The sequence below is a fragment of the Gobio gobio genome (assembly GCF_949357685.1).
Source record: "Gobio gobio genome assembly, chromosome: 1".
Taxonomy (NCBI): domain Eukaryota; kingdom Metazoa; phylum Chordata; class Actinopteri; order Cypriniformes; family Gobionidae; genus Gobio; species Gobio gobio.
This window is the reverse complement of record NC_137097.1, coordinates 43,855,435-43,870,279: the sequence shown is the minus strand read 5'-3', so window position 1 is coordinate 43,870,279 and position 14,845 is coordinate 43,855,435. Positions and strand designations below refer to the sequence as shown.

Here is a 14,845-nt window from a genome sequence, read left to right as displayed (position 1 = left end):
CCAAGGGACGATTAAGGGTTAATTGGTATGTTTTATTTTATGGTTGCAAAAAAGTAAACCTAAAAAGAACGTTCCTAGAACATTATTATTTGGTTCTCAAAAAAAAAAAAAAAAACATCAAAATACTAACCATGTTCTAACCATGAAATATTTTTTCAAATAAGTTTTTATTACTTGAAATTGCTTCAATCATACAAATCACTAGGGAAACGTTGCCATATGGCAACACTGTCCCACTATGGAAAATGATCAAAAAAGTAGTTGCTCTATAAAATTGATTTTTCTTTTTTCTATTTAAATGCACATTTCTTTTAGAAATTGCTAGATTTATATACTTTTAATTCATACAAACCAAAAATAAGTAGATGCCTATCATTTAACCTTTAAAAATGGTTCTTAAAAGTATTATAATATTGCTTGCAAATGGACAAAAAAGATACACTTGTACCATATACACATATTTTTGGTTCAAATTCATAATTTTTTTATTATTTGGAATCCAGAAAGGTTTTTTGTTGTTGTTTTTTAAGTCATTTTAGAAAGTATTTCATAAAGGTAAGTAAATAAATGGTAGCTTGGAACATGAACTTACACCATGGAGAAACATACAAAATGAACTTGTGTGTTAAGATGGGCTGCTCCCTGAAGTAAAATCCCACTTGAGAAGAGATGTTTAGAAATTTCTGGAGCACTTCAACATGTGTCCTCCATGTGAGGGTGACAGTGGGAAAATGTGTTTTTGAGGGACATTCCAATGTCATATGACTTAAAAACAGAATAACAAGGACATTAGTAGAAATTAACTATTGCCATATGGCAACTACGTAGGCCTACCATAGATGTACCCTTTCATTCTTGATATCCTCAATTATGGTTTTATGTCTCTCTCTGGGGGTCTTTGTACATATTAGGCAAATGTACAATAGTTTGAACAGCTTTCAAAAGCCAAATTTGTATTTTGTAAGTTGGCAAGAAAAAAAAGAAACATGACTCTATACCTTTAAACATCTTGCTCATATCGCGTCATGTCCATTCAACAATTTTAAGAAAAACTAGCTAAAAATACAGCCTTGTAAAAAAACAAAGGACACAGAAAGCAGTTTAATACGGACTTTATTTCCAAATTCACGTTTACAGCAAGGAGTATCAGTGTAAACCAGTTAATAAAACACATTACAATAAGGACAATCACAACTGTCAAGCTAGAATGAAGAACTGCGATGAGAAGAGCAGAGGCGGGAAATGAAACGGAGGAGAGAGAGACCTCAGAACGGGTTAACAGATTACAGAACCGTTTTGAAACACATCTAAAGGGAAGAATTACTTAGGCCTTATCCTGTGCCATTTTTAAACTTTTTATCTGACAAGTCTGTTCTTCAGCTTAACCCACACGTCTAAATGCTCAGGTTTATGTTAGCAGCATGCTGTAAAGAGGACGCAGTGTTGGGTTTACAGCAATCCGTCGAAAGCTTCTCACAGGGCCATGTGAGATATATGTGGCACTAGGCAAGACCTTTACTGATATTGTGGATTCTGGATGCAAATTGTACCCCTATTTTACCTAATTGTATATTTTTTTTTTTAAATGCAAGATATACATCTTAATGATAATGTAGTTTGAGGCAGCTCTAGTGTCAAATCAGTGCATTCACTTTCAAATGCGCATAAAGCTGCAATGCACTGCAGGTATTAAATAAAAAGCTTAGTGTCAGATCCAAATCAGATCATCTGAACGCATTCGTACATTTTACATCGTCCACACAATACTATTAGAAAAAAAAGAGTGCAACATATAACCTTTGCAGGTAGCTTAGTTCCTTTCATCTTCCTCCTTTTTTTTCTTCTTTCTTTTCATGATTTAATACGAGTTAAACGCTCTTAATGTCTAGTAAAGGTAGTTATCTAAACAGCTGGACAGGGATGTGGTGACTGTGGCTATTATATTCAAGACCATGGGTGAAGTCCATTGCATGCTGGGAATGTGCAGCGTGGTTTGGATTGAAGGCTTTAGTACTGAGGGAAGCTTGTGTTAAATGGCCTGCATCGTATTTCAGACCAAATGAATCAGCTCTGTGTTGCTGCACGTGCCTGAATCTGTCTAAGACCAAAGAGAATCTTTACAACATAGACAGTTTTTCTGAAATGTAGCTGATGGACACTGGGAGGCACTTTTCAGCTGTCTGATCTCAATACGAGATTTCCCATAATGATGTTGTTAGTTGTTTTATTGAGTGCTTTGGAATCCTTTTACGTCCTTATGCATTGGTCCATTCACACAATCTTTGGAACAGCATTTATACACAGAGGCTGTGAAATCCATTAATACAGAAGCATTGTTACCATAAAGGGAGGATAAGGTAATGAAAAACCGGAGGGATGCGCCCATTGATTTCAGTTAGATGGTGCTTGTGCAGGGCAAACTACTGCAGAGCTCAACTATAAGGATGGCGAGGTCGTTTCTTTTTTATCATATCATAATCATTTAATCATAGTCTCTTTTTTTTTTTTTTTGCCTTGAAAACTTAAATATTAATTTATGTTTAAGTGAAGTATTGGACATTGTAAGAATAATGCAATGGTAAGGTTTTGCATTATAATACCATTGTTTTCCAACAAAATTTGTATGTGAAACATAGTATTTTAATGAAAAAGATCTCAAATGTAAAATATTTTTTAATAAAATGTTCATATAAAATTAAATGTGATTTTTTTTTTTTTTTTAACTGTCATTAAATAAGTTTGAAAAGATGAAAAAAAATCCCTTTTTTTACCTAAAATATTGCTAAAAAATGTTTTTGTGTAAAATAAATAACATGGATAACTACTGGCTGTGTAGCCGGAACAAAATCCTTATTGTTGAGCCCTGTCCAGCAGCTTTAGTTCAATGTTTTGTATGATTTTGTGTGTTGACATTTGCTTTCTTTTCTGTCACAAGAGTCACTAGAGGCCAAGTAAAATGATTTCCTTCAGCGATGCAACTTCCTGTGCATTCATCATGAGGAAAATATGCTGTGGTGAAGTATTGATGTAGTTTTGACGAATTTACAGGCAGGCAGCCTGGTACCAAAATTTCCATGATTTAAGAATTCGACTGATCTGAGTAATTATTTAGTGTCTTATTTTTGCTTTTATAAAAGGAATTTTAACAGCTTTGAAGGACTGTAACATGCACTATAGTGCCCACTGATTTAAATAATTTTATAGCAGGCCTCTATTGTTCTTAAATATGTCCTTTACAGCCTGATTGCCTCAAGTTTTACCTATAAGAGCGTTTGAAATGTCCGGTTCCTGTCAAATTCATAGCCAGTATCATTAACAAACCATGTAACATGTTTGCCTTCCTTACTGCAAGTCAAAACAGGAGTGCATAAATTATGGTAAAGAAAAACATTCACAATAAGGCAACGAAGCAAATACAGCTTTGAAAGCAAATGTCGTTGTTTCTTTCAAAAAAACGGGGCATTAAACTTAACAAATCCGGCTACTCAGTGCTGTAAATGACCATTTGGATCAATACACCACCAGCTCCTTTTAAATTGTAATTTTTTTCTTCTTTTGATGATACTAAGCCAATAACAACAATACCTGTCCCTCCGTGCCAAGAGGCAAAAAATATTTCACAAGCAGACAAGCCGCTGGGACAACCTTTAGTTAGGAGAAATCCGACAGGCGCCTTATTTGAAAGGACTGAAGGAGATAAATTTTTAAAATTTGTGTGATTTGTCAATGGCCGACACGTTTCGGCGGGCAGCTCACAGGCCTTGTTTAGCGAGGGAGGCCGACACCTGATCGGCTAGTGTGGACAGTTGCGGGGAGTCGGTCATGTTGATGCTGCCGGAGGAAGACACGTTGCTGAGACGGCGGGGCGATCCGTCCTGGGAAATGGTGGGGGACTGATACACGATCTCAGCGCCGTGGTCGGTGCGCGCTTTGGCTTGCTCTCGGAAATTTAGCTTGTGGCTCTCAATCTGATGGGAGGAAGGGTACAATGAACAATGATCAGTTTTTTTAAGGTAGTACTTGCATAAAATAAAGCTAAAGGTTATGTGTATTGTTTGGGGTCAGTAAGATGTTTTAAAAACAAAAATATTCATTTATATATGTATATATTTTATTCATTTATTTGATCAAAAATACAGTAAATACATTACAATTTTTCTATTTTAATATATTTAAATGTATTCCTGTGATGCCAAATGATCACAGCATCAAATGATGATTTAGTGCTCAAAAAAAAAATCTTTTATTTTATTATTATTGTTATTATCAATGTCAGGATTCTTTGATCTTTAAAAAAAACATCATTTATGTGAAATAGAAATTGTAACATGACAAATGTCTGTCACATTTGATCAATTTAATGTTTCCTTCCTGAATACATGTATTAATTTCTTTAAAAAACTGAAGTAGTGTCTTAATTCATTCGCAGAGACAGCTGAAACTGTAAGGCTGCCCTCTAGTGGACCTACTGTACATGGACAACTTGATGCTGTACGTTAAGATGGGTCTTGTATAATTTTTATATTTTATAAACCTAGTCTTCTGTTAGGGACTTGTGTATATACCTTTTGCATAGGGTATCAGAAATGTACCAAATGGTGATTGAGAAGGTAATGCACAAATAAACTAAAATAAAACATGCTTATTAACTAGCACAGAAGGACATAAAAACCATGTAATGGAGACACGTCAGTTAAATTGACACTTCATAATTCCAGTAATATACTTACTGAGGCCCTCTGACTTAACCAGACTGTTCCCTTCAGTGGAGGGAAGGTCAAAGGTCATGTCCACATGATTAGAGTGAACAGCGTCCCCATTAGAGGAAGCTTTTGCGGCCTGCGGCTCTGCTTCCTTCCCCTTCTCACTCTACAGCGTGGAGGCCAGAGTTATGGGTAAACAAAACAAATTATTGAGGGGTTGGGATGCAAATTATGAAAAAAGGAGGTTATGAAGGAAAAAACACTCACACTGGGAATGCTGGGAGAAGGGATGAAGCTATCTGAATACTTAAATATTATTATTATTAATTAATTAAATATTTCCGAGTAAGAGTACCGATCTGTCATCTTCCTTTGGATTAAATAATAATGATCAATGCTGTTTGATGATCAGCAGATGAAAGCGGATTTATTTATTTATGCTGTATCTAGTGCTAGAGTTAAAAAAAAAAAATTATGACATTGATGAATTTTAGGGGATTTGGTGAATCTCTTTGTGAATTCTTTTCAAGTCATGAGATTTTATATAGGCTTATTAACTTAATAGTTTATTTTGATGGTCCACTTTAGACATTCTACTTACTATGAGTAACTTTGCAACTACATGCCAACTAACTCTCATTAGAGTATTAGAAGACTGTCTGCTTAATATCTGCTAACTCTTTATTGTGATGCTCCTCCAAGAGACATTCTATAAGAAACAACAATTCTACTAACCCAAAACCTAAACTAACAGTCTACCAATACTCTAATGAGAGTTAGTTGACATGTAGTAGCAAAGTTACTAATAGTTAGTAGAATGTCTAAAGTGGACCATCGAAATAAAGTGTAACTATTAAATTTAATCTGCCGGAAATTGTTCTTAGATCAGCACTCCTACTTGATTCCTGAATGTGAACACATGAAAGCAGCACTCAGCCAGCAGTTTTAGGGTATGTGTGATAAAAACAGACACAGGAGCAGAAATTACTGCATGGGAAAATAGTTAGCACTAAGGGAGCACTAAAAAGTGCCGTGATCTTGAAAATGACTGAAAATATGTTCAGTAGAGAGAGAAGATGAAGGAGAGCAAGATGCCCAGTTGCTGTTTATATATGTATAAATATATTATATATGTATTTAAATGTATATGTAATTCGTTAGCACCTATAGTAATGCATGCGATGCCTATAGACTTTGTTTCTGTGTCATGGTGACTAAATTAATTCAGATTTAATGAGGTAAGTTTTGATAAAGCTGCAGATATTTTCATTTAATGAATAGTTCATAATTTACTCACTGTCATATATGATTTTCTCTCTCAGTGGAATATACAAGAAGTAATTCTACGTGTCTTGGCTGTTTTTGAAGCCCAACAGGCCCCATTAATTTTCATTAAATGGAGTAGAGCAGCCAGAACATTCTGCTAAATGTCTCCTTTTGTGTTCCACAGAAGACAGAGTCATGCATGTTTGGAACAACATGAGGTAAGTAAATAATGACAGAATGTTAAATTTTGGAAATAAGCATTTAAATAGATAAAGGAACACTATGTAGTTTTTCCTCGCTAGAGGTCGCCTATTCAAAACAAAGGCATGGCTTGATGATGCCGAGATTGAGCGCGGAATCTTGGTAGTTTGTAGTCACAGCCGGTGGAAAAGAATCGGGACGGGACATGGGCAGAAATCATGTTCATGGATGTGATTATTAACGTTACTGTAGTATGAAGTAGAGCAGGGCCGAGTGTTGTGGGAGCGCAACGTGGCCGATGGAGCGATTGATAATGAGAGACGAGCGCAACACACAGCTGGAGAGCAGCGGAACTTTTACTATGCCGCAGTCTCTGCATAGCCGCGTAAGCTATGAGACACTTGTTGCACACTGCAGTAAGCTAGATCGATATTAGAATATCATATTAATAAATGCTGGATAGCTTGTTTTGCTAAATGGCATGCAATTCATTTTAAAACATATTGTATGACGGAGAAAAATGCTGTATTACTGTACAATAATTATTTTCTGTCTATAAATGTCTCCAAACAGTTGTTCCCTTGTCTAATAAAACGGTAACACTTTACAATAAGGTCTTATTAGTTAATGCATTTACTAGCATGAACTAACAATGAGCAATACATTTGTTACTGTATTTATTAATGTTAATGTTAGACTTGGTTAATAAGAATACAGCTGTTCATTGTTTGTTCATGTTAGTTCACAGTGCATTAACTAATGTTAACAAATACAACGAATTGAATGTTGAATTTAACATTAACTAATATTAATAAATGCTGTAGAAGTGTTGTGCATTCTTAGTTCATGTTAAGTAAATTAGTTAACTAATGTTAACTAATGCAACCTTATTGTAAAGTGTTAGCAATAAAAACATAATATATTAAATATAATATATTATTAGTCTTTGTTTCCACGGTTTCAACAAAATAAAAAAAGGAAATCGAGGGTAGCGCAGGTATGTCATTGATAGGCGACGCATGGACACGGCCCGTGTCCAGGTTAAAATAGCTTATTTCTCTGGATTTAAACATTCTTGGAAACATATGGAATAATGTAAGTACATAAGTCAACAAAATATATAACATTGTTCTAGTGGTTTTTGGATATTTGAATCCAAAGATCTTACATTTTGTGCCTTTAATGGACCATGGGATAATAACAAAAAAATGCTCTAGATTCTGTATTGAAACAGACAGTCCAATTAAAAACAGTAGATCTAAAAGGCAACTCAAAGAAGTTGGCAAAAAATCTGTGCAAAAGAAGTACATTGAAAGTCTGCCAAGCATAAGGAAGCATGCTGACCATAGCAAGATCTAGCAAGAAGGAAACTTTCAAGTGAGTAGTGCAGATAAAAGATTAGATTAAAATGCATCATAAAACATTGTCTTACGCATTGTAATATTTTTGTGAATGAATTCTACATCTGTATTACAAATAATTCAACACATTATTGCACGTGTGTGACTCCTTAGAGACTTGTGGTGTTGTGCTTAGAACATACCCTCTTCTGTCCACCCCGAGGAACATGTCCAATGTTCTCCAGAGATCCAACCTTTGATTGGGCTTTGAAATCCAACTTCTCAGATTTGATCTCCACATTTCCACCTCCTAAAATACAGATACAAGTGTAAAACTTCTGTCTGAATCAAACCTTTCCCCTGTTTTTAGTATACTGAAGGTGAAGAAAAGGGTGGGGATGGCACTTCCAAACCAATAAGGTAAATACAATTTGTATACAATGTGTAAACAATTATATGATTATGCATTAACATTTTATAATATTTCTACAGTAATCAATGTTGGTTGTCATGTTTGTGCTAACATGCTTTTTGTAATACGTTTCTTTTATATCTGACTGAAATCTCACCTGGTTTGTGACGAATGTTGTCCTTGGAGCCGCATTTTGCTTGGACGTTGCTTAGGTCGATCTTTTTGTGCACAATCTGAATCTGAAGCATGAAGAACAGATAAGAGTCAGTCATCAACCAGAGCAATTTAGGAGGAAATGAACCGCATGCTCAGGCACCTGAGGAGCTGATGATCTGGAGTAGGAAAATGTCCATTAATCACAACAGCAGGGTTCATGGGACAGAGAAGAAACTTGCTTCCACTGATAGGCCACCACAAAATGGATATAAATCATGTATGGAGTGACGCATTTCTATTTGGAAATGCATACTGTTTGTATGTAGACTCGGTTGACGTCACATATTGTATATAATGTAAGTGATTACTATCTATATGAATACGTTATAGAGGGCATTTACACTTGGTCTTTTTATGATCCGATGTAAAAATGTGTAAATACCTTATCAAATAAGAAAATTTCCCCTCTGTCCCAGATACTGAGTATAAAAAGAGATTCACTCAATATATGCATCACTCGTATACTTGCAAAGGGAAGAGATTGTAATGCAAAAACATGTTATATCTGATTTACAAAGACAAAATTCAGATATAACTACATTTACATCTGAATGCAATACCAGCGCTCGTAAGGCATCAAAGCTTAATTGTTGGTAAAAATGATTCCGATTAGTAGAGGGGGAAAAAGTAGCACAACTAAGGATGAAATGATCTAGTCTGGTTAGAGTTAAATATAAAGAATTGCAAAAAAAAAAAAAGTGAGTAGAAATTATGGATTTGAATACAGATTGATGGTTTGAATACGGTGAACACGATTTCACCGAGTGCAACATGTTCCTGGAACAACATTTCAATCAGATTTGAGAGACAAGTTTTGTTCTTTTTGTTGGGATAAGTTAGGGGTAGGGATCGGGTTGGGGTTAGGACTACATTTTCAGACAGGAATGTTGTTCCAGGATCAACAAAATATGTTTGTTTTGGCAAAAATCATGGTGAACTTTGAAGATGCCTTTCAAGCACTGCAATAACGCACATGCTCCAATTCAAGCAGTCACGTGAAGATTCATATCCCTTGGAGTTTATTCTGCATATCTGACTACCTGAGACCCCTAAAAATTTTCACCTGCAGAGGATTTTTTTTTCCATTTCAGTGGAAGAAACACCTCTCTATGGTACATGCATGCAAACTACAAAGCAGCACATCTGCAATGTAGCAACACCAGTCAGCAATCCAGGTGCATCACCAGGAGGAACCAAGAAGAACACCAGGTAAGAGAAGATTACTAACACTGGGGATTCAGGCAAATTAACTAAACCTAATTTTCGCAAAGGCATCTAGATGGATGTCTTTCCCAAATGCATTGCCTGTGAAGGATTGCTGCAGACCCTGAACTAGCCAAACCTTTACTGAAACTCTGGCATCTAATAGCACAGCTCATAGCTAAAGCCATCAGAGCCTTTTTAGTAGCGACCTTTTACAGACATGATCATCAAGGACGCAAGATATATTAATAAAGTTAAAATGCTAAAATTTCTAACTACACTATTTTTCTGAGTGAGTTCTAACCCTAACAGTTACTCACATTACCACCTCCAGGAACATGCTTGATATTGTCTTTGGATCCACATCTAGACTGAACATTAGACAAGTCGATCTTCTTATGAACAATAGCCACCTGGAGAAGGACAAGGAGAGTCGAGAGCGTTAACCTGGTGCTTTGAGTTGAACTGCAGATCCCAGGCTCTGCAAAGGGGTTTGTTCTACTGTTAAAGACATAAAATTGCGTTTTCTTTTCTGTGGTGATGTACTTCCAATTTATAACCAACATTCCCCAACATGGATGAGCTTGATTATTGGCTTTTCTATCAAATATCTTCCAGAATCCAATTATCCACTAAACATCTCCACACAAACATCTATGATGATTGGCCTACGTCCATCAGATGGGGGTCAAAGTTTTCTCTTAGAGCTTTATTGTAACTGTAAAAATTCAAGTCTTGAGTCTTTTAATTCCGCTCTAAATGTGTCCCAACCAGCTGGTTTTGTTTTCAGACCTTCCGGACATTTGATTTTACCAATTACAAATCATGTTGTCAAACATGCATGACAGAATTACCTTCCCGCCTCCAGGTTGGTGTTTGATGTTCTCAGTGGAGCCGATCTTGGACTTGACATTCTTCAGGTCAGGCATGGGTGCAACAGGAGCGATCGGGGCACGAGTTCTCAATGAACCAGGTGACTTGGGAGGGGTGCGCACCACCGCTATTTTCTTCACCTGCTGTCCAGGGGTGGAGGACCGACTGGCTGGGCTGCTGCAACCACTACGGTCTGGGGTTTTAGGTGAGTCAGCTGATGGTGGAAAAACAACAGCAGACCAGATTATTTTCTTGTTTTTGGTCTTCTGGTTTGCATTTACTCTTTTACTTTATGATAAATAACTACAGCTTTCACCTTCCAGCGTTTCTTTGGCATATTAATATGTAATAGCTTTCATGGAGTTTTGTGGAGTTTTAGAAGTGCAGATTTTTGGCAGAGCCAACAGCTGCATATTACATAAATATTTTCGATTGGCTCCTGCACAAAAGAGGCTTTTTTACCTCTTTCAATGGACCCTGGTCCTGTCTTTCGCTGCTCCATCCTTGAAGCAGCTGTATTTCACAAATCAAAGTGGTACAAATCAGTCACATAAATTCTCTATAAATAGAGAATCATTCCCTTGGGGTTTCCAAACCTATTTCTAGTAGGCAAATATTGTGTACTTCCTGAACACTAGTTAAATGGCTAGTTCTGTCAAAATTTGTTTACTGTCGCCATCATTTACTCACACTTATGTTGTTCCATACCTGTATTAGTTTCTTTCTTTTGTTGAACACAAAAGAAGATACTGTGAAGAGTGGCGGTAACCAAACCAGGAAAAAAATACTATAGAAGTCAATAGCTACCATCAACTGTCTGGTTACCAACATTCAAAATATCTTCTTTTGTGTTCAACAGAATAAAGAAACTAATACAGGTTTTGAACAACATATGGGTGTGTAAAGGATGACAGAATTGTCTTTTAAGTGGTGCACACAGTAAAATGACAGGAAGGTGTGCCGACTTTTGCAGTTTGCCATGCAGGGAATACACTGAACCACATACACTTCCAGGTTTTATTTGCTTATGATTTTATAATTATTAGACAAGTTTGTTTGCATACAGCGACATTCAATTTGGATTGGGCTTATGCCATGGGAGAATTAATTAATAAAGTGAAATTTGTTACAAGCAACAACAAAAAAATATTTCTTATGAATATTTCAATTCCTTTTCTGTGTAAAGCACTTTGAATTACCATTGTGTACAAAATGTGCTATATAAATAAGATGACTACATTGCCAAGTGCTTGGCTCACATAATAACAATACATTTTGAGTCACCAAGTATCCTTTTTTTATGGTACTAAATAAAGATTAATGTGGCACCTTGAAAAGATGAATCTAAAAATAACTTACCAGGCATTTTGGTGCCTACTCCATGAGGTTTGGCACCCACTGTCTTTGTCTTGGCATCTACAACCTAAATATGGACAATTAAAGCAAGAATTAGCTAATAGTAAGTCTCTAACTTTTTATAATTATATCACAATTTAAATGCAAAAATACACCAAAACATGACAAATGCATTCATTAACTTCTCTTTCTGCTCTGGTAATAAGGATGTTGATGTCGTGAAGTGTCTCAGGTGCTGTAAATTCAATTGTCTTGTAGAGACCCTATTTAGGGGGGACCTTAATGTTGTAAAATGTTTATTAAAAAAAACAGAACAAAAGCTCTTAACTGATGGTTTGGGATGGGCAGCAATACTCACCGTGGCCCTGAACTCTCTTGCTCCTGCACTGTTGGGTGTTTTTACATAGTTTTCAGAGATTGGACTGCTAAAGCGACATGGTGGAGTTGAGGAGGCTGAGGGCTTTTTGCTGGGGATGCCTGAGACTGAAGACCCTCTTTGGGGGGCAGAAGTGGGTCTAGCTTTTGCATGCAGGGTTGTGGTGGGTAACTTGTGTGTTTGAGAAGGTGATCGAGACAAAAAATGTAAAACAATAGTAAAAAGCAGTAAATTAATCAAATTAACTTGATTGAAAGTAAAAATGAAACAAAAATACCAAATGAAATGCTGAACTAAAATACTAAAATTGAAGATGACTAGAAATGTAAATAAACTTAAGTGTAAAAACAAATTAATTTATGAAACAATGACTCCTCTCAGTAGTGGTGTATTTGACCTAATCTGGCTATGGACTTTATAGACTATAGTTTTTCCAACAAATTATAGCATCACCCATGATAACTATACCTTTTTTTCAGGAGTTGCCCCTACTCCAGCCTTGGCTGCAAGAAAGGAAGGAACAGTAAGTGCAAGCTCATATATGGATGGTTTTAATTGACTGAAATCAAGACTTACATTTATCAAGATGTCGATCTACTTGATTCAAAGAAGGAAAGTTGTTGTTGATGTGTTTTTACATCAGTACCCAATGTGATTTATCAGATGTGATGTTTTAGAGTCCTGTTCCCAGAAGCACAGATTCCAGTGTTTCGGTTTTTATGTTTGTTTATGATAAACGTTCAGAAACAAACATTTATTACAAAATGAAAATTCTGTCATTGTTTACTCACCCTCATGTTGTTCCTCTGTGAAACACAGAAGTTTTCTGAAGCCATTCTAGAGCTTTATAGGAACCGACCAAAATATAATTAAAATTCACTGAACAATCTTGGTGGGTTCATTATGAGAGTTCACTTTTAGTTGTGATCTCTGATTCTGGTTGCCATGGTAAATAGTCCATTATTCCCTGATATTCCTTAAACCCAATCACATGGGTTTGGTATAACAGGAGGGTGAGGAAAATGACACAATTTTTGGGTGAACTATTTTATATTTTGGCATCAATTGATTTGTGCAGGACCTTGTTTTATTATTGCAAAATGCAAAGAAATAAGAATGTTTTAACTTTGTACAGGGAAAAGTTGTAGATTTTCTTTTCCTGTAGTACATAGCTGTGCAAGGCAGCAAATGAGTAGTATTAAAGTTTTTAGCATACAAGTTTATGCAAGACAGAAAATCAGTTGCAATTCAGTAGGCAAATATTAAAATGTCATAATATTTTTCAAATTACATTTTTTATATTATTTTGTCTTTTATTTGTTTATTAATCTCTTATATTTGATTTGTTTACTTTTTTATTTACTGGTTTATTTCTAAGTTTACAAAGTTTAAAAAAGGTAGATGGCTAAAATAAAAAAAAAGTGCAGAATGATTCAGGAATATCAATATAGTGCGGCCTTGCATGCACCAAACGAGATGGTTAGCATTAAGTGAGCTTGTCTGATCTTTTTGTAGGAGATGTCTGCACAGCTGTGCGAGACATTTAGAGGACATTTGTCTTCAACCCAGCAGCAAATGCTGACCTCCTTTCAGCATGTGTTATAGTCAACCCCATCAGCATGGGCCTCTGGGTCCATTTGGTTGTTTAATAAAAAGGACATCTTAGAAAGGGGTAGACCCACAAAGGTAATGCACAGTTCTGTGAGTGATACATTCAACACACATCATGCATAGGTGACATGCAATACAGAGGGGCAGGTGAAAACTGTGCCAGCAATAACAGTCAATCAATGCAGTTAGTCACAGACAAAAGCCGAATAACACTGACCACACACAGAGAGGGAAGGAGAAGAGATAGACACAGGGCACAAAGATTCAAGAGAGAGAGAGAGATTTTGTGGCTACAAGCAGCCCGTTTCTTCAACCGAACACATTCTTTTAGTAGTGTGCGCTTATAAGAAAGGGTGCTGCATAGTTCTACTAATCTACTTTAAAAAAGGTTGAAAGGAAAGGAGAAATAAAAAGATTTGTGTGGGGTTTGGAGGAACAGAACGGAAAACAGACCTTTGGATGGGACACTTGCTTTTCTGGCCGGAGCAGCATCTTTAGAGGGGGTTTTCTGAAGTTTAGGAGCAGATTTGGGGGAAGGAGTGGCAGCGACTGTAGCGACAGGTTTCTTTGTTTTTTTTGCAGGAGATTCTTTGACAGGAGCTGCTTTGCTTGGTGCTTTTGTGGGCGTTACTTGGGCACTGGGCTTAACGGCATCATTAGTTTTGACGGCATCAGGTTCAGGTTTGGCAACAGGTTCTGGTGTGGCAAAAGAATGGACCTTATCAATGCGATCCTCGTTGCTTGTCTCCAAGTATTTCTCCTGCTTGATCTCTTTTGCTTCTTTAGGTTCTATATGTTCCTCTGCCTTAGGCTCCATCTTGGGTGCAGCATCTTCTTGGGAAAAAGGAGGAACGGTGGTCCCATCTTCTTCCTGTTCTGGTTCTGGTAACTCTACTTCCTCTTCTTCTTCCCGAGCATCTGTTTGGAAGTCTGTAAGAGATGATTCCTCTTGAGTAGGGTCGGCGGCAGCACTGGTAGAAAGAGGTGAGCCCGGATCCGCCCTGCATGAGTCGGGGCTTTTGCTTTCCGGCGGCGTTTTGTCAGAGCTGCACTCCCAGCCCACAGGACCACTCTGGGGTTCTGTGTAGTCAAACGATAGGCCACGTTTTTTAGCTTCCTCTGGGGTCATGGGAAGATGAGAAGGCGTTTCACGTTCATTGTCATCTTTCTGGGTTTTCAAGTCTGGGGTCACAGAACTGTGCACCAAGGAAACTTCTGTTTCTTCCTCTTCTTTGTCACTAACTTCTTCTTTGTCCTCTTCCTTATCCTCTTTAATGTTTATAGCACT

The 14,845-nt window shown here is 36.7% G+C and overlaps 1 protein-coding gene across 1 annotated transcript in view; it reads right to left on the bottom strand.

Annotated features, from left to right (window-relative positions):
* Positions 1 to 2,511: 2,511 nt before the first annotated feature.
* maptb (microtubule-associated protein tau b) overlaps positions 2,512 to 14,845 on the bottom strand; it is a gene marked incomplete at its 5' end in the record, with an annotated part of 14,402 nt that continues 2,068 nt past the window's right edge. Inside the window, 8 exons of the mRNA XM_079810555.1 lie at positions 2,512 to 3,968; positions 7,714 to 7,820; positions 8,080 to 8,161; positions 10,196 to 10,428; positions 10,677 to 10,727; positions 11,574 to 11,637; positions 12,415 to 12,449; positions 14,011 to 14,843. Of these exons, the coding sequence (XP_079666681.1) occupies positions 3,753 to 3,968; positions 7,714 to 7,820; positions 8,080 to 8,161; positions 10,196 to 10,428; positions 10,677 to 10,727; positions 11,574 to 11,637; positions 12,415 to 12,449; positions 14,011 to 14,843 (1,621 nt within the window). The 3' untranslated portion in view covers positions 2,512 to 3,752. The remainder of the gene's footprint in view (positions 3,969 to 7,713; positions 7,821 to 8,079; positions 8,162 to 10,195; positions 10,429 to 10,676; positions 10,728 to 11,573; positions 11,638 to 12,414; positions 12,450 to 14,010; positions 14,844 to 14,845) is intronic.